The sequence below is a fragment of the Pongo pygmaeus genome, chromosome 13 (assembly GCF_028885625.2).
Source record: "Pongo pygmaeus isolate AG05252 chromosome 13, NHGRI_mPonPyg2-v2.0_pri, whole genome shotgun sequence".
Lineage (NCBI taxonomy): Eukaryota > Metazoa > Chordata > Mammalia > Primates > Hominidae > Pongo > Pongo pygmaeus.
The window spans coordinates 23,273,739-23,289,103 of NC_072386.2; the positions used below are offsets into that span (position 1 = coordinate 23,273,739).

The following is a 15,365-nucleotide window of genomic DNA, read 5'->3' on the forward strand; positions in this document are numbered from 1 at the left end:
ACATCTGATAATATAGTGTGTGTAAATATATGTATCTATTTTTTGAGAGGGAGGTTTGCTGTTGCTGCCCAGGCTGGAGTGCCATGGTCCCGGCTCACTGCAACTTCTGCCTCCTGGGTTCACGTGATTCTCCTGCCTCAGCCTCCTGAGTAGCTGGGATTACAGCCGCCCACCACCACACCTGGCTAATTTTTTTTTTTTTTGTATTTTTTTTTAATAGAGATGGGGTTTCACCATGTTTGCCAGGCTGGTCTTGAACTCCTGACCTCAGGTGATCAACCCACCACAGCTGCCCAACGTGCCAGGATTATAGGCATGAGCCATTGTGCCCAGCTTAATTTTTTTTTTTTTTTTTTGAGACAGAGTCTGGCTCTGTTGCCCAGTGCAGTGGTGCGATCTTGACTCACTGCTACCTCTTCCTCCCAGGTTCAAATGATTCTCTTTCCTCAGCCTCCCGAGTAGCTAGAACTACAGGTGTGTGTCACCCCACCTAGCTAAGTTTTGTATTTTTAGTATAGGTGGGGTTTCATGATGTTGGCTAGGCTGGTCTCGATCTCCTGACCTCAAGTGCTATGTCCGCCTTGGCTTCCCAAAGTGCTGGGACTACAGGTGTGAGCCACTGCATCGGCTGTCAACTTGATGCTGTGTATTCTCAACTGCATGCTAGATAATTTTACTTATTTACACCCCAGACACAGTTAAATTGAACCTTTGTTAGACTTTTCCCTCTGTATATTGCTACTTGTTGATTTTCCATCCTGGTTTTAGACATTAGTTCTTGATGTGCTACCATGCAATATAATTTTCACTTTTTTTTTTTTTGAATCACCACCAGTCTCACTTTATTTTTTAGAAAGAGTTTGTGTTGAATTGTTCTCCTTCCTACCTTAAATATTTAGTAGCATTCACCAGTATAGCTGTCTGGGCCAGAAGTTTTCTTTGCAAGGAGTTTTGTAATTGTAAATTCAATTCCCTCAATTGGTAGAGGGCTATTCAGACTTTTTTTTTTTTTTTTCCGCGCTGGAGTTTTGCTACAGTGCCCAGGGTGGTCATGAACTCCTGGGCTCAAGCAATTCTCCTGTTTCAGCGTTCTGAGTAGCTGGGATTACAGTTAGGAACCACTATGCTTCAGTTTCTTTTGTTATTTGTGTATGTCAAGGAATTTGTCCATTTCATCTAAGTTGTTAATTTACTGGTATAAAACTTCAATGTATTTCTTTCCTGTTCTTTTAATGTTTCTGAGATCTATAGTGGTATTGTCTCCTTCCTTTCTTTCTTTCTTTGTTAGTTTTGTTCTGTTTTGTTTTCTGAGATGGAGTGTCACTGTTGCCCATGCTGGAGCTCACATGGCGGCCCACACCTGTAATCCTAGGACTCTGGGAGGCCGAGGCGGGCGGATCACTTGAGGTCAGGAGTTTGAGACCAGCCTGGCCAACATGGTGAAACCACATCTCTACTAAAAATACAAAAATTAGCCTGGTGTAGTGGTGCGCGCCTGTAATCCCAGCTACTTGGGAGGCTGAGGCAGGAGAATCACTTGAACCTGGGAGACGGAGTTTGCAGTGATCTAAGATGCGCCATTGCACTCCAGCCTGGGTGACAGAGCAGGACACCATCTCAAAAAGTTACCTTTAAAAAAAAATTATTTGGGTCTGGGTGTGGTAGCTCATGCCTTTAATCCTGTGCTTTTGGAGGCCAAGGCAGGAGGATTGCTTGAGCCCAGGAGTTGGAGACCAGCCTGGTCAACATGGCAAAACCCCATCTCTACAAAAAATACAAGAATTAGCTAGGCATGGTAGGATGCACCTGTAGACCCAGCTCCTAGGCAGGCTAAGGGGGCGGATCACCTGAACCTGGGGAGGTGAAAAAATTTTTTAAACATTTTTGTTCTTGCATGAGAGTTTGTTGTTTACCTTCTCTTTATTAAAAAATAGAATAAAAGAGATCATTGTTTCTTGATTAAGCTATATGTTATAGAAAGTATAAAAAGCCACTCAGGTAATGATTTCATTTTGTAAGTTTATGTTCTCTTCTTTTCCTTATAGAATGGACATGGTGGGGGTCGAAGTCAGCAGACACTAGACAGTAAGTATAGCAGCAAGCTTACTCTTGTCATGGCTGGTGCCAACCAAACAGAGGAAGAGGATAGCTCACGTGATGTGGAAAACACCAGTTGGTCAATGGCTCGTTCGTTAAAAAGCAGCCCTTTTGCTTTTTTTTTTTTTTGGACCAGGTGTTGGCTGTGGTGTTATTAGAAATGTCTTAGCCACACAAGAAAGAGGTGATGGTCTCATATTCTTGTGCCCTAATCAGACTGCACCACAAGCGCAGCATACAGTATGCATTTTAAAGATGCTTGGGCCAGGCGGGGTGGCTTATGCCCATAATCCCAGTGCTTTGGGAGGCCAAGGCGGGCAGATTGCCCAAGCTCAGGAGTTTGAGACCACCCTGGGCAACATGGTGAAACTCTGTCTCTACTAAAATATGAAAAATTAGCCAGGTGTGGTGGCGCATGCCTGTAATCCCAGCTACTTGGGAGGCTGAGGCACAAGAATCGCTTGAGCCAGCTTGGGCTACAAAGTGAGACTCCGTCTCAAAAAAAAAAAAAAAAAAAAAAATTCTAAAGCAAAAATTTACTGTTCTTGTTCAGGAAAGATAGGCTCATTGTCTTTAGGACCTGAAGGACTGTTGCTTAGAAAGAGAGATATATGTTCACTGTGGACATTTGGGAGAAAATGAGACCCCCTTTCCAATAGCTCAGTGATTACCAAAGATAGTGCAGGCAAATCCGTTAATTGCTTCTTTTCTGTAGTTGGCCAGCTTGTCTGTGATTGTTTATAGTAGTTTTCTTTCTTTATTCAGGAAGGCAAATGGGTGGGGAAGCCAGAAAGACTCTCTTTAAATAGGATTTTCTGGGAGTGCGGATATTGAACTTAAGTAGACCGAGGTGAGCCTCAGTTGAAACTGTAATGACAGATTTGGAGCCCCAGGATTTTGGTTTGACATTTGCTGGTACTGTTGGGCTGCCAAGGCTGTTTGGAGATTCGTTGGTCGTTCTGAGCTTGTTGGATGACAGAGGAACTTTTTACTCTAGCAGTGGTAGTGGCAGGTTTCTTTTGTCTAGGCATTGGTCGAGAACTAAAGTATCTGGGAAGCAGTGTACATTAACCTACTTTTCATTTCCCATACTCTCTTCTCCCTCACTTCCTCCTCCCCTTCCCTCCCCATTTTGTTTGTTTGTTTGAGAGAGGCTTCCTGTGAAGCTGTTAGCATCATAATACAAGGCCCAGGGCGGTACGTTTTGGGGTCTTAGTTTTAGGTGAGGTATATCTGTGGTGTCTTTATACAGTTTATCTATGAACAAGGTTTATATATGGAATAGACTGCCAATAAAAAGAAGCCCTCTGTAAGAACTGACCTCGGTGTAAGTTGACCCTTTCATTGCTTGTGTTTGTTTTTGACCTGCCCTTCCTTTAGAGACTCAAGTGCTTTCCCTGGGTTTTAGAAGGGTCAAGGTTGCTCCTCTTTCCTAACTGGAAAAGACAATGATGTTTTTTTTCCAAGCACATATCTGAATTGTATGTGTGGACAGCACTGAGACTGAGTCTTTCCACAGCTAGGACTGAGTGTCTCCACGTCCTTTCTGAAGCCTTTGAAGCTCATTTATGTGCTCTGAGATTCATCTATTCAATCACATACCAAGGAAATGCTCACTGTGCATTTGGAAGTAGGTGTTGGACAGTTGGACTGCAGATATTAGGTGTCTGTGTCTCTCCACAACATATGCATCAACCCCAATCTACCTTACGTTGGCCGTGAGCATTGGTAGAGTCAGCCTGACTTGGTGGAAGCACGTGTAGGTGGTCTCGCCTGTCAGCTTCTTACTCCCCCTTGCTGTGCCCTTTGAGGAGTTTGCCTCACGTTATAATTCTACATATTAGGATCAGCACCTGTTTTTCTTTCTGGTTGCATCTACAGCTTAGGTTCCTTTAGGTGGGAAAAGTATGTCCCCATATAGGATAGATTGGGTTATAAAGGTGTCATTTCCTATTCTTTGCTGCATCTTGAACAGGTGACCATGGTGTGTCCTTTGATAGTGTTGTTTGACAGACAAGGGGCTATCTGGCGACATGCTTGACATTTTCCCGGGGAATGTAACTTTATGGACGTCTCAACTGAGGCTGACATGTCACAAGATATTCAGCATATTTTCAGGTACTTAGGATTGGTTTTAGAAATAAACAGATATGCTTCTTACAGCTACTTCATCTGTTCCGGCTCCAAAGACAACAGGCCCTCCCTCTGCCCTCCCGTCTGTGAGCTCCCTGCCCAGCACCACCTCCTGCACTGCACTTCTGCCGTCCACATCCCAGCACACTAGCGACCTGACCAGCAGCCCTCTCTCTCAGCTTAGCAGGTATGCGGAAGGTGTGGGCCCAAAGTGAGAAGTACCTTGGGGCAAAGTCCTGGAGCTCCTGTAGAAGGTTGCTTCCATGAACAGAGCACACTTGTTGTCTCTGACGTGATATCCTGGGCTTTTGCATTGTGACTGTAGCTTAGGTTTTGGCCAGGTTGTGCCTTAAAACCACCAGATATGGAAACCTTGCCTGCTTGTACCGCCTCTGCTGGCACAGAGCACTGGGTCCCCTGGGAGTAGGGTGAGGCCAGCAGCTCCCTCCTACCTGTCTTCACCCTCCAGAGGGTACCTGAGCCTAGCCTTTCTGGGCATCGCTGGGCCCATGCCACTGAGGTGGAATGAGAATGATGGATTTCTGAGCAGGTGTCTGACTTGAACTTTCCATGGCTGAAGAAACGATGTTATTAGAACAAGGTGTAGGAAAATGGGTGGCGTTGCTACCTGTGTCTTCTGAGGAGTGTTCTCCATCACTCTTTAGCTAGGAGCAAAAGTGGATTTGATGGGAATTGGCATGTGGAGTTGAGCATAGGAACTTTGATCCCTCATTCACAGATTGAATGGGGTTGTCAAGGATGACCGTGTTCTTAGTGCAACTCTGTCTTCACTTTTCGCATCTGAGGAGCAAATGGATGTCGTTGAGGGAAGCTGGCTCTGGAGTTTTCCAGACCTCATGGCGAGTCATTCCTGTCCACCAGGACCCCATCACTGGGCTCTGTGGGGATAAGAATGAGGATGGGTCTGAAGCTGGTCCTTTGCTAGGAACTAGGGACAAGTTTGAATCTAGCTCACTGACCCACATGGGTCTTGTTCATCTGGAGTCACTTGTTCAGGTGGACATACGGCGCTCTGTTTTGTCTTCTAGTTCCCTCTCCAGCCAGCAGAGCAGCCTCTCCTCTGCACATGCAGCCCTCTCCTCGAGCACATCACACACAGTAAGTGTCTGCGCGGCTTCCTCTTCCTCCACCATGCTTGGGGAGCCTGGAGCTTAGTCACATGCAGTTGGGGCTTCAGTCTGATTTTTAGTATCTGATAATCTAGAGTTGCTTGGCTGAAATGTCTTGATGACGTGATCTGGTTTGAGCTTCTGATTTCCTGGGCACCATCTGGGGACATCTTGCTTTCTAAGTTTGTAGCGCCTGGGAAGAATCGTTGCTCCAGACCTTATCTGTTATTGGCAGGAGTGTCAGGTGGTGACCTTGCTCCCAGGAATTTGCTGTTTGATCCTTCCTCGTGCCTTCTTTCCTGACTCAGGCAGAGACTGTGAGGAGGTCGATGTTGGAGAAGGGAGTCTTAGAGGGTGGAGGACAGGAGTGGAAGCCAACATGCACTGTCGAGAAGCCAGGCAGGAGGGCTGGAGTGGGCGCGCCAGCTGGGAAGTGTCCTCATATGCCGAAGAGTAGCCCTAGATTATGGTTATTGAGGTGTGGTTCAGTGGGTCCTGGAACCATGAGCATGGTTTTAAGTGGTAGGAGTCAGCCAGATTGTGGTGGGTTGCGGAGTGAATGGTAGTGAGATGGAGAGGAGGAGGCGGATTGTAGAAGGCATGCAATGAAAACTTAGGAGAGGCTGGCGCCTCTATTGGGAGGATAGAAAGGTGCCTGGATTAACAAAATGTGCATGCTCCTGGACAACAGGAGGTGTCGGGTGAGGTTGGAGTAGGCAGGTCCACAGGCTGGGAGGAAGGATTAGGGTGCAGACGAATGGAGGAGGCAGGAAACTGATGAACTTGGTGTCCTCTGAAGAAGGCAGTAGCTCACCAGCAGAGTGAGGTGGTGGAAAAGGGACGTCCTGTCCTTTCCTCTGGATCTGGCTGATGCTGTGGCTTTCACACTCTAGTGTTCCAAGTCAAACCTTACACAGAATCTTTTATCATAAAACACACAAACTGCCACTTTCAAAGTAGAGCATAGTGTGGACACCTCTGCCTGTCCCCCTGCCTCTGCCCTCTGTGGCTCATGGGAGCGGTGGGCTGACCTCAGCAGGAGTGCCGTGGAGCTGTCCTCTATGTCCGTGCCACTGCTGCCTGGGAGCCCAGTGCTCCTGCACTCATGGGGAGCTGCACTCTCCATCTCCCCAAAAAAAACTCCAGATCATGTATTCCAACCTGCCACAGCCAGAATCGTCTCATCCAGTGGGTCCCATACTTTGTCAGCATGACAGAACTGTGACATTGCTAATACAGTTGTCCCTCCATATATGCAGGGGATTCATTCCAGGACCACTGCATACACCAAAATCTGCACATTCTCAAGTCCCGCAGTTGCCCCTGTGGAACCCGCCTATAGGAAAAGTCAGTCTTCCAAATACGGGTGTTTTCAAATTATGCATGCGTGCATCGGGTTGAAAAAGAAATCTGCCTGTAAGTGGACCCATGCATTTCAAGCCTGTGTTGTTCAGGGGTCAACTGTTTGTTCATAATATTTCATCTGAAAAGTTACGGAAAGATAGACAATGAAAAGTTTTTCTGTCTCTCATCTACTTGGCTCTACCCTTACATTTTCTCCATCCTTTTAATAAATAAAAGTCAAAACACGCAGTGCATACACATAGTCATTTCCCCATTATCATCTGCTTTTTTTTTTTTTGAGATGCAGTCTCACTCTGTCGCCTAGGCTGGAGTGCAGTGGCACAATCTTAGCTCACTGCAACCTCCACTTCCTGGGTTCAAGTGATCCTCCTGCCTCAGTCTCCTGAGTAGCGGGGGTTACAGGATCATACCACCACGCCTGGATAATTTTTGTATTTTTAGTAGAGACGGGATTTCACTGTGTTGGTCAGGCTGGTCTCAAACTCCTGACCTCGTAATCTACCTGCCTCGGCCTCCCAAAGTGCTGGGATTACAGGCGTGAGCCACCGTGCCCGGCCTATGTGAGCTATTTATATTCTTGGTTCCTTTTTTTGTCAGGTCTTTGGTCTCTATTTCTATATTAGGGAGCCCTTCGTGATGGGAAGTACAGGTATTTTTCCCTAAGTTTGCTGTTGATGATTTTTTTTTTACATAGATCTGTGTATTTTCTTCCATTTTTTTGTAGTTAGATCTTTACTACTCTCCATCAATACATAAAGGAAATCTCAGCATCTTCTCCTGCCTTTATTTCTCTGGGCCCATCCTGGGGAGTTGACTGCATAGGCCCCATTGGATGGACTGAGCGAGGCCTTGAAAATTAGTGTTGACCTTTTAATCCAGCAGGTTGATGTCCTCCCAGTTCTGGAAGATGAGGGCCAGAGACAGGAACCCCATCGGGCAGCTAAGGGAGAAGAGACTTGCCAGATGACTCTTGAGTCCCTTTCAGCAAGTCAGGACCTAGTTCCCTAGTGAGCATCTCTTAGCGATGGGGAATGTGTATTTTTCCTTCCGAGATTAAAAGGTTGTATATATCCAAGTACACTTGCGAGCACTGGTCAGAGCTGTTCCAGATTTCTGTGGCAGTTGGTGGAGAGTCTGGCTCCTTAGCGAGAACCTAGATGGTGGGCAGGCCAGTGCATCCTTTGCCCTGCTCCGGGTGGGGCTCTCTCCAGTCTGGTCCTGCCCATCTGTGCTGAAGGAACAAGACGCCTTGGAGCCCCAGGAAACCATGTTTTTGGCTGTCTTTACCTTGGTGAATCTGTTCTGGATGTTACTTCCTTAAAGCCAGTGCCCAGGCGGGTAGTGACCTGTGGGCATGGGATGGCGGCGGAGAGTTAGTCTGCGGAGGCAGGTTGGGTCCTTCTCCTGGGCCCTTCCTGTTCTTTGGCTTTTCTTCTACAAGTTTATATGCTGCTTTCTATGCCCTGGTTTGGAGACTAGTCTCCCTCTTACAGAGCTTTTCTTCCCTTTTTTGGGACTTGCTTTGTCCACCTAGGTGTGCCTCTCCCACCTACCTGCTCAGAGCTTGAAGTTCTTCATAGGACCCTGTTGCTAGGCTTGGGCAGCTGGGCAGGGCTTCTGGGACTTGGGGCTGATGGAGCATCCGCTGGTTCACTCTTTCTTCCCAGGGGTACCTTGTCAAACAGGCATAGTGGCAGGCCATACCCTCTTATGTGGGCACTGGTGAGGCATTGGTGGACTGAAAGGTGTCACCAGGTTTTGGAGCAAAGGCCTCTCTCAGCCTCCTGTTGTTTCCAGACCACAGTGGCTGAGAATCCCAATAGAAGGGAAATCTCCAAAAGATTGAGACTTGCGCTGGGCTTCCTGTGGCCTGTGCTCGCCTCTTCTCAGACTGTTTGCTTTGCTTTGAGGTAGGTACTCGTCCCGTATTCAGAGAGTCTGTGTTCATTTATGATCTGAAGTTATCTTGGGATTTCTATGCCCTCATTTTGGATGCCAATGCATGAGCAACTTGAAGGATTTTTACAGAGAGTTGTGGTCATTAAAGCTTAATGTTAATAGTTTTGATGTTCAGTTTATGTATTGTATCCTGATGGCTGGAATCAGCTGCTATGTGAGGGGCCGCAGTGAGCACTGAGCACAGAGCCTCTCACCTTAAGGGAGCCTGGGTTGTTACATCATTGCCTGCCTGCTCAGCCTTGAGACTGTGGACCCAAGCGCCAGGCCAGGCTCTCCCCAGCACCCTCCTCCTCTGCCTCCAGATCCATGTGTCCTGGCTTTTCTTTTGCCAGCATGCCAGTGTGGAGAGCACCTCTTCCCACCAGTCCTCAGCCACCTTCTCCACGGCAGCGACCTCCGTCTCAAGTTCCGTATCCTCAGGCGTCAGCCTGTCCAGTAGCATGAACACCGCGAACAGCCTCTGTCTGGGTGGGACCCCCGCGAGTGCATCCAGCAGCAGTAGCAGGGCCGCGCCCTTGGTGACCTCAGGTATTTGCTCCAGAGGCCTTTCCTGCCCACCCCTGAGCCCCTCAAAGGTGCCTGCTTGGCGTCCCAGGAAGGCAGTGCAGGTGTCAGGAGAGTCTCAGGCCCGCCAAGTGTGCTGTGTGCTCCATTGACCTTGAGGCCCGGTCTCCCCACCCCGATGGGGATGAATTCTTCCTGGCAGGATTCCTGGCCTCTGCGTGCTTCTAGCTTTTCAATCTTTCCTCTTTGTTCTTTCCTGGAGCCGAGTTGACATTGTGACTTGGAGGGGCTGGGGACGACTTATTGTGGGCTCCACGACTGCAGACCTAGGCTGTCTGTGGGCCCAGCAGACTATGATTTGATGGTTGCTGTTAAAACCGACTTCGAACTCAGCCTGTCCCTCTCCTGACACTGCATGGCTTCCTTGCCCTCTTTGGAGGAGGCAGATTCTCTTTATATTTCTCTTTGCTCAGTGCAGTGGGACCTTAGGGATTGGGGGAAAGGGGCTGCTTTTGTCTGGGCCCAGAACTCTCTGACGTTGAAACAACCTCAGTGTGGTGGCTGGGCTTTCTGTCTCCCCTTCACTGCTTTGTAGAATGACCCTCTGCCTCATTTGGCCACGCCCTTCTTTGAACCCATCTGGGGTAGCTCAGTGACTGAAGCAGCCGAGGACTCTCACTCTTTGTGGTGACCACTTCACTCCATTTGATTTTTCCGTCTATATAGGCAAAGCACCCCCAAACTTGCCTCAGGGGGTGCCTCCCCTGCTGCACAACCAGTACCTCGTAGGTCCCGGAGGACTGCTTCCTGCCTACCCGGTGAGTGTATGGCGGAACTCCTGGCCTGCCCAGCTCCCCTGGCCCCGGGGGCTGGCACCTGGCAGGAACCTGGCGTTGGGCCCAGGTTGCCCGCCTTGAGCTGCCCTTCCATCCCTGAGCCCCCCCGTCTCCGCCCCGCTGAGCCCTGGTGGTCTTCTTCCATCTAGACTCCATGAAGGCAGGATCTGTTCCCGTAACAGCTGATCCAGATCCCATTCCCGGGTGTGTTACAGTCCCCCAACCTTGTTTTGACTCCTAGAAGGACCTGGGCTTCCCAGGGGATGGTATGTGGTTCCTAAAATACACTTTCTGGTTCTCACACAGATCTATGGCTATGACGAGCTCCAGATGCTGCAGTCACGGCTGCCAGTGGTGAGTGGGGTATGGACTGGTTGGAGCAGAGGGTTCAGAATCTTTTACATGTCCCCCCTCTTATGGTCTTGGCTGCCACACTCTCTGGCCCTTAGGATCCTCTGCCTGAGGAACCTCTCAGCACCACTACTGAGAAAGCTGTTTTCATCTGGCGGTTGTGCCAGGTGTGACCATAGCTTTGGCACAGAGTGTCCAGTGCTCATCCCTGGGAAATGTGAAGGCCTTTGGGCCCTGGGGCCCTGGTAGGCCATGCCCCCTGTTAAATGTGGGTCCTTATCTTCCCTCCTCCATCTTGTTTTCTCTCTCTTTTTTAAAAAGAAAAACCATATGACACAAGACATGGAGGTTGCTTACTTGGCCCTGGAGTTTTATACTGTCTTCCTCTTCCTCAGAGTACCATATAGTGTCTTTGGTCTGAGGTGGCCAGTGACTGCTCTTCTGCAGTCAGCTGAGTGAGTGGCTTGAGCTGATGGTCTTTAAGGTCTCTTCTGGGTCTGGCCTCCCATCTAGATTTGTGAGAATGCCTGCCCTGGGACGTCCCTGGTGGTTGCAGCCTTACTCTGAGACCAGGGTTGCCTCTTTCTTCTGACCGTTGGTGCCAGAATGCAGTGTGGGCCTTTCCTGGGATAGCCACATGAACAGAACTGTGGGGACAGAGGGGAATAGGCCCGCTCCTTGCCCTGCCCATGGGTAGGACTTCCTCCTGGGAGCCACTGTCTTCTTGCTCTGCCATTTCCCAGGGCACTTGTCAGAGAGTTGCAAGCAGTTTGGACACCGCCTCTGCTGGAGTCTTTCCTGTTCCTGGAGGAAGAGGCTTTCTCCCTTGTGCAGTGATGCCTTCTTCCCCGTTGGTGTTGCCCCCTTCTCTGCCGCACCACAAAGAGCTGATGGAGCTGCTCTTGTTTCAGAAGAGTAGCCCTTTCCACTGGCTGGCCGTATTTCCAGAAGCAGAGACCTAGCCTGGGAGCCGAGCGGCTTCTCCCCACTGTGCAAACCAGCAGCCCTTTAATCTGCTGGCCAAAGGCCCAAAGTGCAAGAGGTGGTGCTGAGCCCCGGGATTCATTCTGCTTCAGGGGCTCTCCGTGGTCTCCACATTTATTCACAGCACTCTTTTGGCTTTTATCACTTTGTGCCTTAGAGAAAACACCCTCTGGAGCCCACCTTTTGAGATATGTTGCTCTTTCTATCCCTCGGGTTGTTTGTTCACCTCTGCTGCTTGTGAGCCTAGTTCCCTCCTGGAGATTTCTCGTGTTCTGTGAAAGTGCTCCCCCTTCTGGGCTTTCTCTGCTCCCGTCCTCAGTTGTGCAGCTCTGTGTGTTCCCAGCTCTGCCTGCCTCTCCCGGGGGTTCTAGGATGCTATGGGTTTCCGGGAGGTTTCCTGGAGGGTGTGAGTGCCATTCCCAGCCAGGATGGCTCCTTTCTGGGATCGGGCACAGCCCAAGGGCTTTGCCTTTCCCCAGGAGCCAGGTGTGTCCAGGAGTGCGAGGCCCTGGATGGTGAGTGAGGGTCAGGTCAGACCTCCCCTCCTCCACGAAGCTCCACTGTGTTTTGCCGTCTCTGTCTCCACACTTTGTTGTATCTGCCATACTTCCCCCAAGTCCTGGGCCAGGGGTGTCCAATGTTTTGGCTTCCTTGGGCCACATTGAAAGAATAATTGTCTTGGGCCACACATAAAATACACTAACATTAAAGACAGCTGATGAGCTTAAAAAAATTGCAAACAAATTTCATGTTTTAAGAAAGATGAATTTGTGTTGGGCCACATTCAAAGCTGTCGTGGGCCGTGGGTTGGACAAGCTTGTCCTGGGCCATGTCAGTGTTTCGAGAGCAGTGTAGGTGGTGACAGGCCAGTTCTAGGCTTCACCTGGAGTCCTGCTTATTCCTGTGCCTACCTGGCACTGCCCCGTCTCCCCTTAAACCTTTCAGGCCCCTGCACTTCTGTTGCCTCCTTTTTCGGGTCTGTTCTGTTTAGTCAGCTTTCCTAGCTGCCCTGTAGTCTCTCACACAGAAAAGCCAGCGAAGTTGGTTCAGCCCGAGGCATTCACACAGGCATCTGCCTGTGGTGTCAAATGGATGTGTGAGGCTTGGTCTCCAGCAGCGCTGCCTGGTGAAGCTGCAGGGTTGGCTGGTCTGTGTGCTCATGTGTTAGGCAGGCCGCCTAGTTGCACTCTTCCGAGGGGGCACCATTTACTTGGCGTTCCCTGGGACTGCTGGCTTTCAGGCGTGCAGTCTATTTCAGGAGCGTGGCGTCACCACTTCCATGTGCTGGTTCTGCTCTCCTGGGAGTCAAGCAGGGCCAGTCGCTCATCGAGCCTGCCTGGTCTCTCCTAGGACTACTATGGAATTCCCTTTGCTGCACCCACAGCACTTGCCAGCCGAGATGGGAGCCTAGCTAATAATCCATATCCAGGTGAGTTTGCTCAATGGATGTGAGGAGTAGCCCGGGGCCGGCTTAGCGCGAACTCCAGGAGCTGGGAAGCAGCAACAGCAAAGCTGAGAGAGGCCTCTTAGCAGCCTGTGCTGAGCTGGCAGCCAGACCTGTTCTGTTTGCAGAAGCCAGCTTGGCCTTTCTCTGGTTGGAGGAAGGGCAGTGGCTGGAGTCAGTGCTCTTTCCTAGGTGATGTCACGAAGTTTGGCCGTGGGGACTCTGCATCCCCTGCACCCCCTACCACACCAGCTCAGCCACAGCAGAGCCAATCACAGACCCACCACACAGCCCAGCAGCCCTTCCTGAACCCTGCACTGCCACCTGGCTATAGCTACACTGGTCTTCCCTACTACACAGGCATGCCCAGTGCCTTCCAGTATGGCCCCACCATGTTTGTGAGTATTTCAGCGGGTGTGACTGTGTCTCCTGGCCTTGGGTTGCTGGCAGGTGGAAACCTGGGACCTGTCTTCCAGCAGGGAGGGAGGGTCGTGATTCCAGTCCATCTTATCTGGTCTTCAGAAACTGTTCAGGCTGGGGACAAGGTCACTTTTCCCCTGCTGTGTTTAGGTCCAGCATGTGTTGCACTAATGAAAACACAGGTCCCCTGTGGTTGTGGGTATGTCACCTGCTGCCTTAGGCTCTGGCAGGGGTACCTGACCAGCCTCAGCTTGCCTCTTCCTATACTAATAGCTCATCTGCCTGCCCCCGCTAGGTCTCTCCAGCCTCAGCCAAGCAACATGGGGTGAACCTCAGCACTCCCACACCTCCCTTCCAGCAGGCTGGTGGTTATGGCCAGCACGGCTACAGTACAGGTGAGGGGTACTCCCCAGACAGAGACACACGGGGTCAGACAGGCTTGCCTGGCTCACACGTGCCTCTTGTACCCTGCCACGCTAGGTTATGACGACCTGACCCAGGGGACAGCAGCAGGAGACTACTCCAAAGGTGGCTATGCTGGATCATCGCAGGCACCAAACAAGTCTGCAGGTTCTGGGCCTGGCAAAGGTAGTGTTTACCTCTCCTTTCCAGGATAAGGCCTGGAGTGGTGGGCTCCTGCCTGATCCCCTCTCAGGCAGGGCAACCCCTGGGTGACCCTGGAGGTGGGGAGCCTGGAGCTGGGAACAACTGCTGTGGGGAACAACTGCTTTTCCTCCTAGGAGTATCAGTGTCTTCAAGCACCACTGGTCTACCTGATATGACTGGTTCTGTCTACAATAAGACACAGGTGAGGGACAAAGGTGGGTTGGGTGTATGTTTTTGGGAAGTTACAGCCCAACCTGACTTTCACCATTGTCTTCTTTGCCCTGTAGACTTTTGACAAGCAGGGATTTCATGCAGGGACCCCTCCACCTTTCAGCCTGCCCTCGGCCTTGGGCTCCACTGGGCCCCTGGCCCCGGGAGCGGCCCCTGGCTATGCGCCCCCACCATTCCTGCACATCTTGCCAGCCCACCAGCAGCCCCACTCACAGCTGCTGCACCACCACCTTCCGCAGGATGCCCAGGTGAGCACAGTGATGGAGGCAGCCACCCTGCTCTGGGCCAGGGGTTCTGCTCCAGCCTTGACAGCCTTCCCTTCTCCTCTTCCTCAGAGTGGCTCGGGTCAGCGCAGCCAGCCCAGCTCCCTGCAGCCTAAGTCTCAAGCCTCCAAACCTGCCTACGGCAACTCTCCATACTGGACAAACTAAACCCGGAAGAGAGGGGTGGGCTGGGGCAAGGCTTATCCTGGGCAGGAGAGAACACACGAGCACATATTTGGGAGCCCAGTGCCCTTTCCTAGAATTCCCGAGACACGTGTCAGCCATGCCTCTGTGGGGAATCTGCCTCCCAGACTGGCTATTGTATGTAATGTATTTATGTATGTATTTGTAAATGTGATAGAAGTCTGGGGGGGAGTTGGGGGATGGCGGCAGATGTTAGCCAGGTCTGCCCTCCCCATTCAAGCCCCTTCTCCACTGTAGCAAAATAAGCACCCCCACCCCACCTGCCTTCAGGTCTTCTTCACAGCCTGCACTGCCCAGTGGGCCATTAGGGGCAGTCTCTGGAAGGGCTGGTTCAAGGCTGTTTGGGTGTAGGGGTCAGGTACCAATGAAGAATCACGACTTGTCTCACTCCTTTGGAAATTGTTTTCTTTCCTGTGTAATTACTTTATACCTCTGTTTTTGAGAAACTGTTCCTTTTGTCATCTGTCATGGGCTCCTTCCACCAAATCTTGATCTGGGAATAGCAGCGATAGCCCTCCACCCAACACAAGTATGGGCACCTGTTTGTCTTCATATAGAACACAGGCTTCTGGTCTGGTAATGTCCCTAGAGACTTATTAGAGACTAGCTGACCATGAAAAAAAAAAATCTGAGTTGTTCAGCCAGTCAGCTCCCCTTTAAAAATCAAAGGTATCTCCAAGCAACACATCTCCATTGTAGTTGTCTTGAACCACATGGGCAACTGTTTCAGGGGTTTTCTCTTGCCCAATCCCCACCTAATAAAGTTCTGAGAGCATGCACGGTCTCTGTGTGTGGTGTGACTGAAGGGCAGCTCAGGGCAGAAGCTCTGGACTTCACA

At 50.4% G+C, this 15,365-nt stretch overlaps 1 protein-coding gene and 1 non-coding gene across 17 annotated transcripts in view; both read left to right on the forward strand.

Moving 5' to 3' along the window:
- UBAP2 (ubiquitin associated protein 2) overlaps nt 1-15,304 on the forward strand; it is a 126,460-nt gene extending 111,156 nt beyond the window's left edge. For 13 of the 16 annotated variants that reach the window (XM_063650217.1, XM_063650212.1, XM_054502802.2 and 10 more), the window contains 13 exons: nt 2,046-2,085; nt 4,261-4,417; nt 5,280-5,349; nt 9,017-9,212; nt 9,915-10,006; nt 10,331-10,378; nt 12,710-12,788; nt 12,996-13,201; nt 13,519-13,618; nt 13,704-13,811; nt 13,964-14,031; nt 14,117-14,308; nt 14,396-15,304. In XM_063650217.1, coding sequence (XP_063506287.1) covers nt 2,046-2,085; nt 4,261-4,417; nt 5,280-5,349; nt 9,017-9,212; nt 9,915-10,006; nt 10,331-10,378; nt 12,710-12,788; nt 12,996-13,201; nt 13,519-13,618; nt 13,704-13,811; nt 13,964-14,031; nt 14,117-14,308; nt 14,396-14,491 — 1,452 coding nt within the window. In that variant the 3' untranslated portion in view covers nt 14,492-15,304. Of the gene's footprint in view, nt 1-2,045; nt 2,086-4,260; nt 4,418-5,279; nt 5,350-8,986; nt 9,213-9,914; nt 10,007-10,330; nt 10,379-12,709; nt 12,789-12,995; nt 13,202-13,518; nt 13,619-13,703; nt 13,812-13,963; nt 14,032-14,116; nt 14,309-14,395 lie in introns of those variants that run through there. The other 3 variants (XM_063650211.1, XM_063650220.1, XM_054502807.2) reach the window with 2 other exon arrangements.
- LOC129044808 (small nucleolar RNA SNORD121A) lies at nt 3,534-3,614 on the forward strand. Its single transcript, XR_008504798.1, has one exon. It is a non-coding gene; the product is annotated as a small nucleolar RNA SNORD121A (small nucleolar RNA).
- Nucleotides 15,305-15,365: the final 61 nt, after the last annotated feature.